A 19,373-nucleotide genomic window follows, 5' to 3' on the forward strand; every position below is an offset into this window, starting at 1 on the left:
AACCCAGGGAGGTTGAGGCTGTAGTGAGCCGAGATTGCGCCACTGCACTCCAGAGTGAGACACCATCTCAAAACAACAACAACAACAACAAAAAGAAAGAAACAAGCCAAGTGCAGTGGCTCAAGCCTGTAATCTCAGCAATCTGGGAGGCTGAGACAGGTAGATCACTTGAGGTCGAGGTCAAAGCCAGCTTGGGCAACATGGCAAAACCCCATCTCTACTAAAAAATACAAAAAGTATCCAGGTATGGTGGCATACACCTGTAAACCCAGCTATCTGAGAGGCTGAGGCACTTGAACACAGGAGGCAGAGGATGCAGGGAGCCAAGATCGTGCTACTGCACCCCAGCCCGGGCAGCAGACCCAAAAAAACAAAAACCAAACCCATACACAATCAGACATGCACACAATTCTTCATGGCTCTCCTTTCCCTGCCTCTACAAAATGAACCAAATTTTAAAATCACCGATAAAATATTAACAAGAGGCGGGGCACGGTGGCCCATGCCTGTAATCCCAGCACCCTGGGAGGCCGAGGCAGGCGGATCACAAGGTCAGGAGATCGAGACTATCCTGGGTAACATGATGAAACCCTGTCTCTACTAAAAATACAAAAAATTAGCCGGGCGTGGTGGCAGGCACCTACAGTCCCAGCTATTCAGGAGGCTGAGGCGGGAGAATGGTGAACCCGGGAGGCACAACTTGCAGTGAGCCGAGACTGCGCCACTGCACTCCAGGCTGGGCAACAGAGTGAGACTCCGTTTCAAAAAGAAAAGAAAAGAAAAGAAAAAAGATATTAACAGGAACTGAGGAACTGGAGCAGCATTATTTTCCTCAACTCTACTTACTTCTCTGGCGGGCCTCTTCTCCATTCAGAATCTGCTTCAGGTCCTTTTCTCCAGGTGCCTTCTGAATCTCTATCTCCCCAACGAGAGTCCTCCATTGACAAAATGAAAAAGAGGCATTATATTGGTAACCACTTACTATTACAACTACTGGTATTACCATTCAAATATTTTTTGTACTTATAACAATATGAAGCCCTTAAATAAGCAGGTTTTAAAATTTTATTTATTTTTTAATCTGAGATCAGACTGATGCTACAGGGAAACTAGTAGTCTCATATATTGTGGGTGACCTTACAAACACCGCTGGAAAGCAACCTGGGAACACACACCTCTACAGATTTCCTTCAACTAGAAATCCCCTTTGAAGAATGTGAAAAAAGCCCCGTACCCTGAAATAGACATCACAGTGCCTACTAAGCAAAGAAAGGTGGAAACATTTTATTTAATGTCTAACGGGGGTAGTTAAATTAAAAGTACTTCTCTATTCAAAGTACTCTGATGGGTCAGATGCAGGGGCTCACACCTGTAATCCCAGCACTTTGGGAGGCCGAGGCAGGTGGATCACGAGGTAAGGAGATCAAGACCATCCTGGCTAACAGGGTGAAACCCTATATCTACTAAAAATACAAAACATCAGCCAGGCATGGGCCAGGCACAGTGGCTCACGCCTGTAATCCCAGCACTTTGGGAGGCCAAGGCAGGCGGATCACAAGGTCAGGAGATTGAGACCATCCTGGCTAATACGGTGAAACCCCATCTCTACTAAAAAAATATAAAAAATGAGCCGGGCGTGGTGGCAGGCGCCCAGCTACTCGGGACGCTGAGGCAGGAGAATGGCATGAACCCGAGAGGGGGAGCTTGCAGTGAGCCAAGGTCGCGCCACTGCACTCCAGCCTGGGCAACAGAGAATCCATCTCAAAAAAAAAAAACAAAGTACCTTGATGACATTAAGAATTGTGAAAAGTAAATCTGGTACAGCCTTTGCAGGGGACGATGCATGCACAATTTTAATCATAAATATCCTCTGATACATTGTGGCTGGTCATACAAGTGTAACCTAAAGCCATTATCAGACAAGTGAGAACTCTGGAAGATATTTTAAGAGATCTGATGATAGGGTGGGAAGACTAAAATAAATATTTAAAAGCTGGCCAGGAGCGGTAGCTCACGCCTATAATCCCAGCACTTTAGGAGGCTGGGGTGCGTGGATCATTTGAGGCCAGGAGTTCGAGACCAGCCTGGCCAACATGGTGAAACCCTATCTCTACTAGAAATATAAAATAATTAGCTGGGCATGGTGGCAGGCGCCTGTAATCCCAGCTACTTGGGAAGCGAGGCAGGAAAATCACTTGAACCCGGGAGGCAAAACTTGCAGTTACCCAACATCGCACCACTGTACTCCAGCCTGCACCAGAGCGTGAAGCTCTGTCTCCAAAAAAAAAAAAAAAAATTACAAAGCTAAGAATAAGCTACAGCCTCTAACAATTTGTGAATAAAAGAACCTTTATTTGATTTTTTTTTTTTTTTTTTGAGATGGAATCTCACTCCGTTGCCCAGGTTGGAGTGCAGTGGCATGATCTCAGCTAACTGCAGCCCCTGCCTCCCACGTTCAAGTGATTCTTGAGCCGTAGCCTGCCAGGTAGCTAGGACTACAAGCGCCTGCCACCATGCCCAGCTAATTTTTGTGTTTTTAGTAGAGGTGGAATTTCAACATGTTGGCCATGCTGGTCTCGAACTCCTGACCTCAACTCATCCACCTGCCTGGGCTTCCCAAAGTGCTGAGATTATAGGCGTGAGCCACCATGTCTGCCCTTCTATTTGAATTTTTGAAAAAATGTCTTGGCAATGAAAGTCTAAAATAACAACTAGAGATGAGAAGCAGTGAAAGACAAGAATGGCCAGAAAAAAAGTTAGTCCCAGGTCATCACAGCTAATGATTCCGGGCTGTCTCTTTTTTTTTTTTTTTTTTTGAGGCGGAGTCTTCACTCTGTCGCCCAGGCTGGAGTGCAGTGGCACCATCTCGGCTCACTGCAAGCTCCGCTCCCGGGTTTGTGCCATTCTCCTGCCTCAGCCTCCCGAGTAGCTGGGACTACAGGCGCCCGCCACCGTGCCCGGCTAATTTTTTTGTATTTTAGTAGAGACGGGGTTTCACCATGTTAGCCAGGATGGTCTCGATCTCCTGACCTCGTGATCCGCCCGCCTCGGCCTCCCAAAGTGCAGGGATTACAGGCGTGAGCCACCGGCGCCCGGCCAGGGCTGTCTCTTAAGGTGGGGGTTGTTCTAAGAGACTTTCCCAAGTAAACACTTTGAGAGACAAATAGAAACGTAACAGTCAAAGGAATTTATGGGCACCATAATGGAGGGAACAAACACAGCCAGAAGGCCAAGTTTCTCCCACCCCCGATGCCTGCCTTGCCAATTTATACTCAACAAAGAAAGCAAGGTTTTAGAGGATATAGTACAACTATTACAACCGCCAAAGACTTTTGAAGGATGGCTGTTATAGCCATTAAACAAGCAAAAAGATATAACTCTGCCTCCTGGGCTCATACTTCCACCTCAGTCTCCCAAGTAGCTGGGCATGCACCACCACGGCCAGCTCATTTTTGTACTTTTTGTGGAGACAGGGTCTCACTATGTTGCCAGACTGGTCTCAAACTCCCAGGCTCAAGTGATCCGCCCACCTGCCTCGGTCTCCCAAAGTGCTGAGATTATAGGCGTGAACCAGTGTGCCCGGCCCAGCAGATCCAAGAGCAGAATGGTCCCAGCTGATGAGCAAACAAATTGAACCAGGATCTCAGAGAACCTGGTACAAACAACAGATGAAGAGAGTAAAAGAAACATTAAAGATATAAAGAGGACTTTGAAAGAGCAAGAACAGAGAAAAAGGAGAAAAGTTTCCTTAAATTAGGAGATTTTTGTCTGCTCTAAGGAAACTGAATCTTTAGACCAAAAGGCCAAAAGACCAAAAAGAAACAAAGATGACCAAACACTCAGGTGTCTAAACACAGTCTTAGCGACAGTTTTAACTTCCTTTACTGCAAGTACAGAGAAAAATTACGTTTCCCAAGGAATGAAACAGTATCTACAGAATAAGACCAAGACTAGTACCAAAATCCTCCCCTCTGTAACACTGTGTACTACAAAGAGAAGCAAAGATCTCTATTATTTCTGAAAAGATGATTTTGAACTGGCCAAATAATGAACCATCCATTATTCAACCGTGAGAGAAAAAACTTGAGACATACGCAAAGACATTTTGAAAACAACTGATTAAGAATCAAAAAGTACTCACAAAGGGAAAACATGATGCAGTGTAAACATACCTGAGACTAAATAATGTTTGCTAATATGGATATAAAATTTTAAGTGAATACTAAGAGGAAAGATAATGTGTAATGATCTAGAAACAAAAATACCCAGTTCACTGCAATAAAATATAAGTCAAGGTATGCTCATGATTTTGTTTTGTTCTGAAAGGCAAAGGAAAGTTGTATTTTATACTTTGGAAGTTTTTTTAAAAACTAAGGAAAAAATTAATGGTGGCCGGGCAGAGTGGCTCACGCCTGTAATCGCAGCACTTTGGGAGGTTGAGGTGGGTGGATCACCTGAGGTCAGGAATTTGAGACCAGCCTGGCCAACATGGTGAAATTCATCTCTACTAAAAATACAAACATTAGCCAGGCATGGTGGCACGCGCCTGTAATCCCAGCTACTCGGGAGGCTGAGGCAGGAGAATTGCTTGAAACCGGGAGGTGGAGGTTGCAGTGAGTCGAGATTGCACCACGGCACTCCAGCCTGGGCAACAAAGAAAGACTCTGTCCCAAAAAAAAAAAAAAAAAAAAAAAAACCCTAGAAAAGTTCTTCAAGTTTGGCTTAAAGAAAAAGGAAGGGGTGCCAGGGACATAGAAGCAAATAAAGAGCTCCAAAGCAAGTGTTAGGAACAAAACCAAATACACTAGTTACCATGTTAAATCCAAGTAAATTAAACTATACTCTCCCAAAAAAAGGGAGGGTGTGTGTGGGGGGCAGAGGGGGCATAAAACAGAAACAAGAGGCTGAAAATGTACAAAAGGGTGGACAAACACATTTGCAAATGCTAACTAAAAGGATAATCTCAGAAGGTAAGCTTCCTCACATTCCTAAGGAGACATTTCCATAAACTAACAAGATGCAGCAGATTTAAACAAAACAGCTGATTTCATGCACACACAGAACTTTGTGCCCAACAGAAAAAAACATTCATAAAAACCTGACCATGGTTTTAGAACACAAAGGAAAATGTATTATTAAATTCCAAAAACTTGTAAATCATACAGACCACATTTACTGAATACCAAGGAATTAAAATTACAAATTAGCAGTAAGAATAACCTAAACTGAAGACACATAAATAACTAGTATCAAGTCTAGGCATACAGATAAGCATTTGATACAGGTGTGGCAAAAACAGAGGAGCAGAGAAAAGGCATGCGAGACATCCTTGAGCTTTCTGAGTGAAAGGTAAGCAAGCAATACTTTAAGGGGCAAACAGGGCACCTCCCAAGCAAAAGGAAGAGCGTGCAGACAGATGCCACAGACACAGAATAAAGCAGAAAACTTGCTCTCCAATGGTTGGAGCACAGGTGACTAAGAAGAAAATAGTGTCAGACGAAACTGATGAAAACGGCAGCAACATGAAAGACTGCTAAGGCGTGTTTTAAAACCTTTGGCTCTCAGTAATGAGTATCAACCAATGAGAGGTCTGAAACCCGGCCGGGCGCGGTGGCTCAAGCCTGTAATCCCAGCACTTTGGGAGGTCGAGACGGGCGGATCACGAGGTCAGGAGATCGAGACCAGCCTGGCTAACATGGTGAAACCCCGTCTCTACTAAAAAATACAAAAAACTAGCCGGGCGAGGTGGCAGGCGCCTGTAGTCCCAGCTACTCGGGAGGCTGAGGCAGGAGAATGGCGTAAACCCGGGAGGCGGAGCTTGCAGTGAGCTGAGATCCGGCCACTGCACCCCAGCCTGGGCCACAGAGCCAGACTCAGACTCCCTCTCAAAAAAAAAAAAAAAAAAAAAAAAAAAGAAACCCAACAGCAGGCACAGTGATCACACATGCTGTATTATGAAAAATCAAGCAGGCCACAAAGTAGAGGAAGGTCTGAAGCTGGAGGAAGATGATGATGAGGGAGACTAGTAAGTAGACCAACAAGTATTGCAGGTAAGAAAAATCTGAATTAAGGCAATAATGTAGGAAAAGAAAAAAGGAAGAGTAGATTCAAAGCTGTGACAAAGCAAATACCAGTAACACCAATCAGGAGAGGGAATTCCAGACACAAGACAGAGAAGGGAACACAGGTCCGTTCTGAACCTGAGTGCAATTAAAAATGAGCATTTAGAGCTGAGTTTGAATCACCTAGGAATCCTGTTAAATTGCATACTTTGATTCAGAAGTTTTGGGGCTGGACCTGAAAGTCTGCGTTTCTAACAAGTTCCCAGGTGCTGCTGACAGCTGCTGGCCACCAAACACGTCTTTACCTCCCAAGGAGCTACAGAACTCATCATCCTCTAAATTCACGATGATGTCTTTTTTTATCCCCGAGACAGAGTCTTGCTCTGTCACCCAGGCTCGAGTGCAGTGGCGCGATCTTGGCTCACTGCAACCTCCGCCTCCTGGGTTCAAGCAATTCTCCTGCCTCAGCCTCCTGAGTAGCTGGGATTACACGAGCCACCACCGCACCTGGCTCATTTTTGTATTTTCAGTAGAAACAGGGTGTCACCACGTTGGTCAGACTGGTCTAGAACTCCTGACCTCGCAATCCGCATGCCTTGGCCTGCCAAAGTGCTGGGATTACAGGCATGAGCCACCACGCCCAGCCAGACAATGATGTCTTTCAAGGAACTCAGCAACAGTCCCTCTTCTGTAGCAAACTCAGCAGTGCCATGGACAAAACTTTCATGACACGCACACGCAAAAGTATGCTTAACCCTATAAAATTCCATCTTTGCTAAGACAAGTATAATTCTTTCCCCCTTAGGTGCCTTCTGTTCTTTGGGAAGAGAAAACTACCACATTAAAAAGAGAGGTGAACATGGGGTGGGTGCGGTGGCTCGCACCTGCAATCCCAGCACTTTGGGAAGCCGAGGCAAGCAGATCGTTTGAGGTCAGGAATTCAAGACCAACCTGGCCAACATGGTGAAACCATGTTTCTAATTTTAGTAGAAAATTTTGTTTTCTACTAAAAATACAAAAATTAGCCAGGCATGGTGTTGAGTGCCTATAATTCCAACTACTCGGAAGGCTGACGGAGGAGAATGGCTTGAACCTGGGAGGCAGAGGTTGCGGGGAGCCGACAGAGATCACACCACTGTACTCCAGCCTCGGCAATGAGGTGAGACTCTGTTTCCAAAAAAAAAAAAAAAACAGAGAGAGAGAGATGTGAAAATAACTGATTTAAATACATTTACATCAGTATCATGGAAGAGAACTGAGTGATAAAAATACATCACAATTACAAAAATCAGCCAGGTATAGTGGCATGCGCCTGTAATCTCAGCTACTCAGGAGGCTGAGACACAAGAATCACTTGAATCCGGAGGCTGAGACTGCACCACTGCACTCCAGTCTGGGCAACCTGGGTGACAGAGCAGGACTGTGTCTCAACCAAAAAAATAAATAAATAAATCACATTAAAACAAAATAAAATCAATAAACCCTATACTCACCTTTCTAGAAAGTGAACTGTCGCCAAGTCGTCTCTCTTCCTCTCTACGACGTTCTCGTTCTTCAATTTCCAACTCCCTTTGGCGTTTTTTCCTTTCCACTTCTTCTAATTTCTTCACCCGCTCCTGATACTCTCGTAGCTCTTCCTCGCGTTTTGCTCGTTCGGCGCGCTCTCTCTCTTCCCGCTCTAGATCATTGATTAGGTTACTAAGTGTGCCTCCCAGCCATATCTTCCCCCTAATGCTAGTTCTACTCTTCTGGTATTAAACAGGTAGCATAATGTACAAGTAAAAGAATTTAAAAATAGTTTGTAATCAGCTACATGACAGAACACAGTCAATAAAACAAGTACTACACCCCTCAACTATAGTTTTGTAATAAGATACTAGAATTCCTGAGCAATTTGGGATTCCAGATACAGCATCATTTAACAACCACCATCTGGAATGTATTCCTCAATAAATGTTAATATACAGAATATGGTGATAAAAAACAAAAAGTATTAATTTTTAAAAGAACATCAAATGTGTGGGGAAATGTTGGTAGATGATGTAACAACTTCACATACAGCAAACTGGGTTCTGAGATCCAGTTAATTACAGTGCTAAAAGGCCAATTACCTTGATTCCTGTATTTTCTACATAAGATGACTAAAAACTAGATCTAACACCAACCTTGCATTAGCACCCCTCCAATCCTTTTCAACCTGTGTACCTTTTAGCATTTGTTCTTCTGCCCTTCTTTGCTCCTCCTCTTCTTTTTCTCTATAATATGTTATTCTGCGTTCTTCTTTACGTTGCCTTTTCCGTTCTTCCAATCGATTATGCCTTTCTTCTGCTAATCGCTCTTCAAACTGTTTAAGTTTTTCCTGCAAAACCCAAAAAGGACACATTTTGTTAAGAGCAACAAACTAGCAGAAAGCTATTAGGTTTATAAAAGACTCTCAAGTGTATTAGAATCATCGAAAGCAACCTCTCAGAACAAAAACTCTAACTTCCAAATGACCACTAACTTGTCAGCAGGCCGAATTTTAAAAAATTTAAATTGTTGATATTATCTACATCCAGTGGGTTTATCTTTATACAAAATAAATTCAATGATCAAATTAGAACCTAAGCCCGGGACATTTTGATCTAGTTTTTTAATTTCTAACAAAAACAGTACACAAAACTTGTATTAAACCGTGCGTTCAACTTTCACCTTTAAGAACAATTTCTTTAGGTGATTGTTTTGCTTACGAAATATTATCCAAAAAGTTCTACTATTATTTGAATGACCGTTATACATAGTAACTCAAGACAGAATATACCAATTTGTTAAGGGAGAACACTTCAGCCAGTACTAGAAAGCTCATGAATCAACATTTCCCAAAAGTCAGCAAGCTCACCTCATAAACAGACTGCCGTGCAGCTTTGAGTCGCATTACAAATAAATCTCTGTCTTCAAGCATTCGTGACATTCGATTCTTATGTTCAAGAGCCTTTTCACGTTCTAGCTGCATTGTAGTAATCTGCAAGTACAAAATACAGTGAAATTTCAAAGCATCACTTTTTTTTACTCATCAACCCCAAATTACTGACAAATACTCTTGAAAAATTAGAAGCTGCTTCATTGCCCCTTCTATCATGCCATAAAAAAGCATTAACTACCATCCATGTCAACAGGTACCCAGAAGACAACTAGGGGCAAGAGGTAGACAAAGTAATCCTGAGGCATTTAGGAAAGACAGTTTTTATTTAGTCCCATGACACCAGGAACTTTATAAAGGAAAACCTATGATACACGGACACACCTTGGAGGCACTGCAGGTTTGGTTCTAGACCACCACAATAAAGAAAATATTGCAATAAAGTAACACAGATTTTTTGGTTATCCGATGCATATAAAAGTTTACAATCTATCAAAGTATGCAACAGCATGTCTAAAACACCAATGTACAAACTTTAATTTTAAAATACTGTTAAGTGGGATGCAGTAGTACGCTGAGGCAAGAGAATCACTTGAGCCCAGCAGTGCAAGATCAGCCTGGACAATATGGTGAGACTCCTGTTCTCAAAGAAAACAAAAAATACTTTATTCCTAAAAAATGCTAGTGATCACCTGAGCCTTCAATGAGTCATCATCTTTTTGCTAGTGGAGTCTTGCCCCAATGTTGACGACTGTTGACTGATCAGAGTGGCGAGTACTAAAGGATGGGGTGACTATGGTAATTTCTTAAAACAGGGAACAATGAAGTTTGCCACACCAATTACAACCTCTTACAAAAGTTTTATCTAGCATGTAGCACTGGTTGACAGTTTTTAACTTAAGAGTAGAATTTCAATTTGATCCAATCCTCTCAAACCCTGCTGCTGCTTTATCAACTACACTTATGGAATATTCTAAATCCTTTGTTGTCAGGTCAACAATGTTCGTAGCATTTTCACCAGGAGATTTCAAGAAACCACTTACTTTGCTCATCCATAAGCAGCAACTCCTCACCCAGTCAAGCTTTATCATGAGATTGCAGCAATTCAGTCACATCTTCAGGTTATAGTCTGTTTTTGTTGTGTGTGTGTGTGTTTTTTTTTTTTTTTTTTTTTGAGACAGGGTCTGTCTCTGTCACCCAAGCACTGGAGTGCAATGGCACCATCTCAGTTCACTGCAACCTCCACATCCTCCCACCTCAGCCTCCCAAGTAGCTAGAACTGCAGGCACACTCCACCACGCCTGGCTAATTTTCCTATGTTTTTGTAGAGACAAGTTTTCACCATGTTGCCCAGGCTGGTCTCCAACTCCTGGACTCATGCAATCTGCCTACCTCAGTCTCTGAAAGAGCTGGGATTAGAGGTGTGAGCCACCCCACCTAGCGTATACATCTAACTCTACTTCTCTTGCTGTTTTCACCACATCTGCAATTATTTTCTCCACTCTACTCATGTACCCCTCCAAGTCATCCATGAGGCTTGGAATCAACTTCTTCCAAACTCTTGCTAATGTTGATATTTTGACCTCCTCCCACAAATCACAAATGGTCTTAATGGCATCTGGAATGAAGAATTCCTTCCAGCAGGTTTGCAATGTACTTTGCCCAGATCCATCAAAGGAATCACTATGGCAGCTACAGTCTTATGAAATACATTTCTTAAATAATAAGACTCAAAAGTTATTCCTACATCTATGGGCTGCAGAATGCATACTGTGTTAACATGCATGAATACAAACATTAATCTCTTTTATACATCCCCATCAGAGCTGTCATATGATCAGATGCATTGTCAATGAGCAGCAATATTCTACAAACTCTTTCTTTTTTTGAGCAGTAGGTCTCAACAGGGGGCTTAAAATATTCAGCAAACCATGCTATTAACATATGCTGTCATTCAGACTTTGTTCTTTCATGCACAGACCACAGAAAGGGTAGATGCAGCATAATTCTTAAGGACCCTAGGATTTTTGGAATGATGAGAATTGGCCTCAACTTCCAGTTAGCAGCTGCATTAACCCCTAAACAGTGAGCATACCCTTCAATGCTCTGAAGCTCGGCACTGACTTCTCTCTACATATGAAAGACCTAGTTGGCCATCTTCTTCCAACAGAAGGTCGTTTCATCTACCCTGAAAATCTATTGGCTGGGCACCATGGCTGACCCCTGTAATCCCAACACTTTGGGAGGCTGAGGCAGGCGAACTGCTTGACTTCCAGAGTTTGAGACCAGCCTGGGAAGCCTGGCGAAACCCTATCTCCACTAAAAATCCAAAAAAAAAAAAAAATGCTGGCATGGTGGTTCACGCCTGTGGTCCCAGCTACTCAGGAGGCTGAAGTTGGCACTTGAGTCCAGGGGGTAAGACGTTGTAGGGAGCTGAGGTCGCGCCACTGCACTCCACTGCACTCCTGGGTGATACAGCGAGATCCTGTCTCTCAAAACAGCAAGAAAATCTCTTGTTCAGTGTGGCCACCTTCAACAACTATCTCAGCGAAATTTTCTGAATAACTTGCTGTAGCTCCTCCATCAGCACTTGCTGCTTCACATTGTACTTTCATGTTATAAAAACGGTTTTCCTTAAACCTTATGAACCAACTTTTGCTAGCTTCATACTTTCCTTCTGCAGCTTCCCTTATTTATTTTTATATATAGATATATATTTATACATTTAGTGATACAGAGTCTCCCTCGGTTGCCCAGGCTGGAGTGTAGTGGCGCAATCTCAGCTCACTGAAACCTCTGCCTCCCAGGTTCATGCAATTCTCCTGCCTCAGCCTCCTGAGTGTCTGGGATTACAGGTGTCCGCCACCACGCCCGGCTAATGTTTGTATTTTTAGTTGAGATGGGGTCTTACCATGTTGGCCAGGCTGGTCTCAAACTCCTAACCTCAAGTGATCCGCCCACCTTGACCTCCCAAAGTCCTGACATTACAGACGTGAGCCACCGGGCCCCGCCTTTTGCAGCTTTCTAACCGCTCTCAGCCTTTGTAGTATTAACTGTTGAGCGTTAGAGCCTTGCTCTGGATTAGGCTTGGCTGAAGGGAATGTTGTGGCTGGTTTGATCCAGACCAATGAAACTTTTTCCATATCAGCAATAAGGCTGTTTCACTTTCTCACTGTTTATGTGTTCACTGGAGTAGCATTTTTAATTTCAAGAACTTTTCCTTTGCATTCACAACTTGGTAAGTTCAAGAGGCCTAGCTTTCAACATGCCTTCCTCACTAAGCTTAATCATTTCTAGCATTTGATTTAAAGTGAGAGACAGGCAACTCTTCTATTCACTCGAACACTTAAAAGCCATTGTGGGATTGTTAATTAGCCTAATTTCAATATTATGTCTCAGGAGCCAGGCATATAGTGGCTCACGCCTATAATCCCAGCACTTTGGGAGGCTGAGGCGGGTGGAACACTTGAGGTCAGGAGCTCAAGACCAGCCCAGCCAACATGGTGACCCCGTCTCCACTGAAAACACACTTGGGATGTTGAGGACGGAGAATCACTTGATCCTGGGGGGCAGAGGTTGCAGTGCGCCAAGACTGCACCACTGCACTCCAGCCTGGGCGACAGAATGAAACTCTGTCTCGAATAAATAAATTTTATATATATATATATATATATATAAAAATGTCTCAGGGAATAATAGGAAGGCTCAACGACAGGGAGAGATAGTCAGGGAATGGCCAGTCAGTAGAACAGTCAGAAGAGACACAACATTTACAGATTAAGTTCACTGCCTTATATGAGTGTGGTTCGTGGCACCCCAAAATAATTACAACAGTAACGTCAAAGATCACTGATCACTATAACAAATATAATAATGAAAAAGTATGAAATACTTTGAGAATTACCAAAATGTGACAGAGACATGAAATGAACACATGCTGTTGGAAAAATGGTGTCAACAGACTTGCTCAATACAAGGTTACTACAAACTTTTAATGTGTAAAAGAAAAAATAAGAATAAAAATAGTAATATGGGGGGGCTGGAGAAGGCATGGTGGCTCACACCCATAATCACAGCACTTTGGGAGGCCCAGCCAGGAGATTCGCTTGAGCCCAGGACTTTGAGACCTGCCTGGGTAACAACACAAAAGCACAATAAAGTGAAGCACAATAAAACGAGGTTTGCCTATATATAATAAAATAAAATAATAAATATGACATGGTAACACCAAACACCATGGTTTAATTTTTAAAGGCATTTTAATCAATGCAAGATGATATACGGCTATTTCCTTTCTGCCCTATGTGAAAAAACGGAAGGCTCCAAATCAACCCAATTTGGTCTGCAGCACTTTTCTAATTAGTTTTTAATATTTACATGTTAAGAGAATTATCACAAAAATTCCAACTTCTCCTGAAAAAATGGGAAGAGCTGGCAATCCTAGGTCCATTAATCTCCAGGTGACAACATTCAGATAAAACCAAGAAAAGGCCGCATTCTCCTATTACATTCTACACCGATGTTTGTCTCCTGCTTATGGTTACTTTTTTAAACCAGATCTATTCACTCACTTTTACTACATATTTGGTGCCGTAAGCATTTGTAAACCCTGCTTTTGTATCAAGTAAATATAATATACACTATAAATTAACAAAACTATGGAATGACCTGTTTATTCACGAAAGACCACATAGTACACAATTCCATTTATATAAAATGTCCAGAAGCAGCAAATCTAAAGGAGTAGTTTAGCAGTTGCCTAGGGCTGGGGTGGTGGGGAACAATAGGGATGACTATTGCTAATGGTTTAGAACTTCTTTTTGAGATATGTTTTAAAATTAGATTGTGGAGATGGCTGCACAATTCTGCAAGTAAACTGAAAACTATGAGTTGTATAAACATGCCATACAATTTACCCATTTAAAGTGTACATAAAGCAGTTTTTTGTAAAATGGGCTTTTCAGTTGTCCTTTGTTTTCCAAGTTTCGTTTGTAATCTCTATCGTGAAATGTTCCATCTTTCTACCAATCTGTTCATAGGCAGCCATTAGAGCACCATTTCTAGCAGAAGAATACAAAATAAAGCAATTCTGAATGCTCGGTTCCATCACTGGCAGAGGATTTAATTACAATCTAAAAATATTACAATTAAATTAAAAACTTACTCTTTCTTCCTCTTGTTGCTCCCACAGATCCATGTCTTTAATTCTCTGTTCCTCGTAAGCGCTCTTTATCAAAGGAATTTCTTCCAAACGTTTGGCTCTTTCAAAATAGTCAATCTGAATGACACGATAACACACGTAGTTTTTAAAAATCTTTCTTAACTTGGTATGTTAAAGGTTTACCAATCCTTTCATTTACCTTCTTTTCTTGATTCTTTAGGCGTTCCTGAAGTTCTTTCTTTTCTTTCTCCAGTTGTTCAACTTGTTTAGCCATGATAAAATCTGGATCCAATTCCTCAAGGTCCTAAAAGGTAATACAAATGCACAATTGTTAACAAGGATAAACAAGCAATGCCTAACATAACTCACTGCTTTCTAGAATAAAATCCTAAATTGCTTTCATTGTTACAATGGACAATTTAGGAAATGTAAAAACATCATACAATAGCCTTATTTCCACTTGACCACAAGGAAAAAACTATCCATACATCTTTTTCTCACTCCTCCAACCTACATCTACCCACATTCTACTAAACAGGGTAAGCAAACCTAATCAGAAAACCCAAAATCTGAAATGCTACAAATTTTTAAACTTTCTGACCACCAACATGGTGCCACAAGTGTAAAATTCCACAACTGACCCAGGTGACAGGTCAGTCAAAATGCATTAAAACTTTGTTTCACGCACAAAATTATGTAAAATAGTGTATAAAATTACTTTCAGGCTACGTGTATAAGATGTCTATGAAACAGGCCTTGTGTGGTGCGTCGCACCTGTAATCCCAGCAATTTGGGAGGCTGGGGCAGGTAGATCACTTGAGGTCAGGAGCTGAAGACCAGCCAGGCCAACATGGTGAAACCCCATCTCTACAAAAAATACAAAACCTAGCCAGGCGTGGTGGCACACCCCTACAATCCTGGCTACTTGGGAGGCAGAGGCTAGAGAATTGCTTGAACTTGGGAGGCAGAGGTTGCAGTGAGCCAATATCATACCACTGTACTCCAACCTGGGCAACAGAGTGAGACTGTCTCCCACGAAGAAAAAAAAAAAAAAAAGTCTTATAAAACAAATTAATTTCGTGTTTAGACTTTACTCCAATCCCCAAAATATCTCATTATATATACACGCAAATATTCCAAAATCCAAAATCTGAAAGGTATCTGCTCTCAAGCATTGTAGGTAAGGGATATGCAACCTGTTCTGTGATTAATATATAGTAGTTAAAACTGCACAGAGCAGGCCGGGTGCGGTGACTCACTCCTGTAATCCCAGCCCTTTGGGAGGCTGAGGCAGGCAGGTCACCTGAGGTCAGGAGTTCGAGACCAGCTTGGCCATCGTGGGGAAAAGCTGTCTCTACTAAAAATACAAAAAATTAGCTGGGTGTGGTGGCAGGTGCCTGCAATGCCAGCTACTTGGGAGGTTGAGGCAGGAGAATCACTTGAAGTTGCAGTGAGCCAAGATCACATCACTGCACTCCAGCCTGGGCAACAAGAGACTCCGTCTCAAAAAAACAAACACAAAACTTCCCAGAGCAATAAACATATGCTTACTCACAGATTTAGTCATGACCAGCTGTATCAAAATGTGTGAAATAACTCAACAAGCCAACAAATGGTACAGGACTATGGTTCTAAGAGTACAAAATACCTGGATAAAACTAGCTTTTTAATGACTAAAATGCTACATACTTCAATGTCAATATCTTTGAATGCTTTGGCACCCAGTTCTGTTTTCTTGATCTGCTCCAAACGCTCTCGAACAGTTTTCTTTTTGATTTGTTCATGTTCCTGTAAGATACGCTCCTTCTCTCTCTCCTTCGCTTCCTGGCGCAGCCTCTCTTCCTCGGCCTTCCGTACTTTCTGGAGTTCAGCTTCCCTCTGTTCCAATTCTTCTTTCTCACGCTGAATATTCAGACTCTCAAGGCGCTCTTTTCTTTCCTCAATTGTCTGGCGGCGAGCCAGGATTCGCTGGTGCTCTTTTCGTGAATTTTTAAGGTATGCAGTAACAGCCAACTGATGCTGTTCTTCTTTCTCTTGCTTCAAAACCAAACGAATTTTTTTAAATGACCAAAATTAACATCCTCTGGTATTAGACATTAAAGAAATTACAAAATAATCCTGATGCATTTTCTATGTATCTGCATTTGATAATGGAAGATGACACTATTCAAGCTGTTTGTTTTCAGTATCAAATGCTATGGTGTTGCTCCTACTCAGTCTTTTAATAGCAACAACGCAGCTAAAGCAGCTCTCCTAGCTAAGACAACTTTTCACTGCACCAAACCTACCTTAGGTGTTCATTAACAGAGCTCACAAACAAGAAATCACTTGTTACAGGTAGTGGCTCATGCCTGTAATCCCAGCACTTTTGGGAGGCCAAGGTGGGTGGATCACTTGAGGCCAGTTTTGAGACCAGCATGGCCAACATGGTGAAACCCCATCTCTACTAAGAATACAAAACATTAGCTGGGCACGTGGTACGTGCCTGTAGTCCCAGCTACACAGGAGGCTGAGGCACAAGAATTGCTTGAACTCAGGAGGTGGAGACTGCAGAGCCGAGATGGTGTCACTGCACTCCAGCATGGGTGACAGAGTGAGACTCCATCTCAAACAACAACAACAAAAAAAAAAAAAAAAAAGAAATAAATAAATAAATAACTTAAGCAGGAGGGAAAAATCCACTCACTGTACTTCACTATTTGAGGAATCCTATGTCTACTCTGCTGTTTCTGTAACATAATCCACACTTTTACATTACCTACACAGAGAAGTATTTTGTTCGACGGAAGAAAGCTCAATGATTTGTGTATTTGATCAAATAACAAAACTACCAAGTACAATTCTATAGGAAATATATCATAAATCCCTTCTCTCAGATATTGTCTCAAACCTCTTTGTGAAAGACATGGCCCAAGAGTCCCTCAAAACTTCTGGGATTTATTTCCCCGGGAAGATGCATACCAGTATATGAGCTGGTTTAATGACTTCAAGTGCTTTTGCAAGTACTGAGGACATGGCTGTCAGCTGATTTCTTATCTGCTCTGAAGGCATGCTTTGCAAATGAGGACCAATTGGAGCATCTTCTCGAGTAGCATAATTCAAATCAGATCCAAAACTCAGGGTCCGAGAAGTGTGATCAATACGAACCTTAAAAATTAAATTATCAATGGTTAAATCCATAAGTAAGCATGAAGTCAAAAAGTAACAGAAGAATGTCATATACAAAAGCTGGAAAAGTTCACTCAGTAAACTTTAAAATGGTATCACTGTACCAAAAGCCGAGAAACAAAAGATACGTGTTTCTAGTCCTCAAGGGCCTTCTCCTAGCTCCTTACAAGCACATACCTACCTGCAAGTCGCAATGCCTGGCTGCGTCTACTATGGCCCGTTCCAGTTGGAAAGCATCAACGAAAGGAACCAGAGAAGTCAAACGAGAAAACTCAATGCTCTGATAAATCTGTGACACCTGCATAGAAAACATAGGGTTAATAACACGAGTCACTATTTATTCAGCACTTTTTATGTGCAATCTCATGACAGTCATGGGAAGTAGAAATTATGCCAGAGAATTTATGTTAGCAGTACATTGTCAAAGCCAGAATGCTAATCCCAGACTATCAACTCTAAACCCCATGCTTTGAGAACCATTACCATACTATTCTCAAACCTATAATCTTTTCAAATCCTAGTTGTCGTAAAACAAAAAAGCCTAAAAACCTGCTACTTACCGAATATATTTAAACACTTCTTATACAATTTTTGTCTGAAGGAGACTGGCAGCATTACTTTTTATAGTTATACTGCTAATTAGCCTTCAATTATCTGTATAGCACATAAGAAATAACACTGCTCACATATACAGAAGAAAGCAGGTCAATGACATGTGCACAAATACTGAGATGAAAATATAATAAAAGGCCCTCCTTCCCAAATGAAACAAATGGAAAACAAAATGGCAGCACTTACTTAAGCCCCTGGACTAAAATATATGAAAAGGCTGTCTCATTCACTCACAGTGGGAGGATCTATTAATCCAGGCTTCTGAATAGCTATTAAAGCTTTAAATCCATAAACACTATGACTAATTCCACATCTTATGCCACGGAAAGTAATAGAAGTATGCAAAGATACATGTATGAAAGATGATCAATGCTACAAGACTTCTAACAAGGAAAAAAAAAAAATCTAATAATATAGGTTTTCATCAAGAGAGTCTGAATAAATACACCACGGTACCTTAAATGGAATAAGGTAGCCCGTACATTACTAACAGGGAAAAATGCCCAAAGACAGTGTTTGACCAAAAAAAAAAAGTGTATTACAAAATACGTGAATATAATAATTCTGGTTTTCAAATTAATAAATAAACTAATTTTTGGCAGGGGCAGAACATGGGGAGGTTCTCACTTCCTAGGCAGTTCTAGATTTTTCCAGTTTTTAGTTTCATGATGAGCACATACAATCAAGGAAATTCCAGTTCTTCCACAAAACACTTTATTTTTACCTGCTGCAGAAGGCGGAGGATGGTGTTGTTTTGCAGTTGTGGCACATACTGTTGCAATTCCGGTTCCTTTTCAGGTTGTTCCCTAACCCAATTTAGAACCTATAAAATTCATTAAGTTGAAAGAGAATCATACTTTCTACATAATAGATACTAAAACATCTAAAACTCTCTCAGTTTTTTTAATATACAAAAACATCATCCAATGCAAATAAATACAAAATGTATCATGAAGCTACTGATACTTGTTTGAAGGTGACTGGCAGCAATGGCTAAATTAGTCATGCTGCTAATTAACCTCCAAATGTTTGTTTAGCACATCAGAAATATCTTTTCTCTTGAAATAAAGAAAAAAGACAATGAAATGTGCACTGAATTCCAACACATAGGACAAAACTTCTCTCTTAACAAGTATCAATACAACCCAAAACTGCAGTAAGGCCAACTCTGTGGTAACAACCAAAACTAAAATACAAAGGCTTACCTTTGTGACTCGCTCACAGAGTTTTAATGGGTTAAATTCCACTTCAAGCCAATTGTAAAGGTCTTTCACTTCTGGGACAACATATTGTAGTACATTAAATCTGACCTACAGTAAGCAAAACAAAAAATGTAACTGCCAAAGGAAATTTTCCAACTAAAATTCTGAACTTAGTATAAATGACAGCATTGGAAATCTGGAAAACGATTTAAAAAATCACCAAGCCTCAATCTCCTCTAAATTTACCAAAAATGAATCCAAAGTACAAC

The 19,373-nt window shown here is 41.4% G+C and overlaps 1 protein-coding gene and 2 non-coding genes across 3 annotated transcripts in view; all 3 read right to left on the bottom strand.

Moving 5' to 3' along the window:
- Positions 1–19,373, bottom strand: part of EIF3A (eukaryotic translation initiation factor 3 subunit A) — a 48,144-nt gene that overhangs the window by 9,229 nt on the left and 19,542 nt on the right. Inside the window, exons 8-18 of the mRNA XM_038009603.2 lie at positions 19,108–19,212; positions 18,627–18,725; positions 17,472–17,588; positions 17,084–17,269; positions 15,812–16,159; positions 14,322–14,426; positions 14,126–14,239; positions 8,941–9,063; positions 8,268–8,421; positions 7,556–7,740; positions 847–935 (exon numbers count right to left, since the gene is read on the bottom strand). Of these exons, the coding sequence (XP_037865531.2) occupies positions 847–935; positions 7,556–7,740; positions 8,268–8,421; positions 8,941–9,063; positions 14,126–14,239; positions 14,322–14,426; positions 15,812–16,159; positions 17,084–17,269; positions 17,472–17,588; positions 18,627–18,725; positions 19,108–19,212 (1,625 nt within the window). The remainder of the gene's footprint in view (positions 1–846; positions 936–7,555; positions 7,741–8,267; positions 8,422–8,940; positions 9,064–14,125; positions 14,240–14,321; positions 14,427–15,811; positions 16,160–17,083; positions 17,270–17,471; positions 17,589–18,626; positions 18,726–19,107; positions 19,213–19,373) is intronic.
- Positions 17,880–18,011, bottom strand: LOC119628194 (small nucleolar RNA SNORA19). The gene has a single exon (XR_005244498.1). It is a non-coding gene; the product is annotated as a small nucleolar RNA SNORA19 (small nucleolar RNA).
- LOC119628195 (small nucleolar RNA SNORA19) lies at positions 18,867–18,995 on the bottom strand. The gene has a single exon (XR_005244499.1). It is a non-coding gene; the product is annotated as a small nucleolar RNA SNORA19 (small nucleolar RNA).

Source organism: Chlorocebus sabaeus, chromosome 9 (genome assembly GCF_047675955.1).
Source record: "Chlorocebus sabaeus isolate Y175 chromosome 9, mChlSab1.0.hap1, whole genome shotgun sequence".
NCBI lineage: Eukaryota > Metazoa > Chordata > Mammalia > Primates > Cercopithecidae > Chlorocebus > Chlorocebus sabaeus.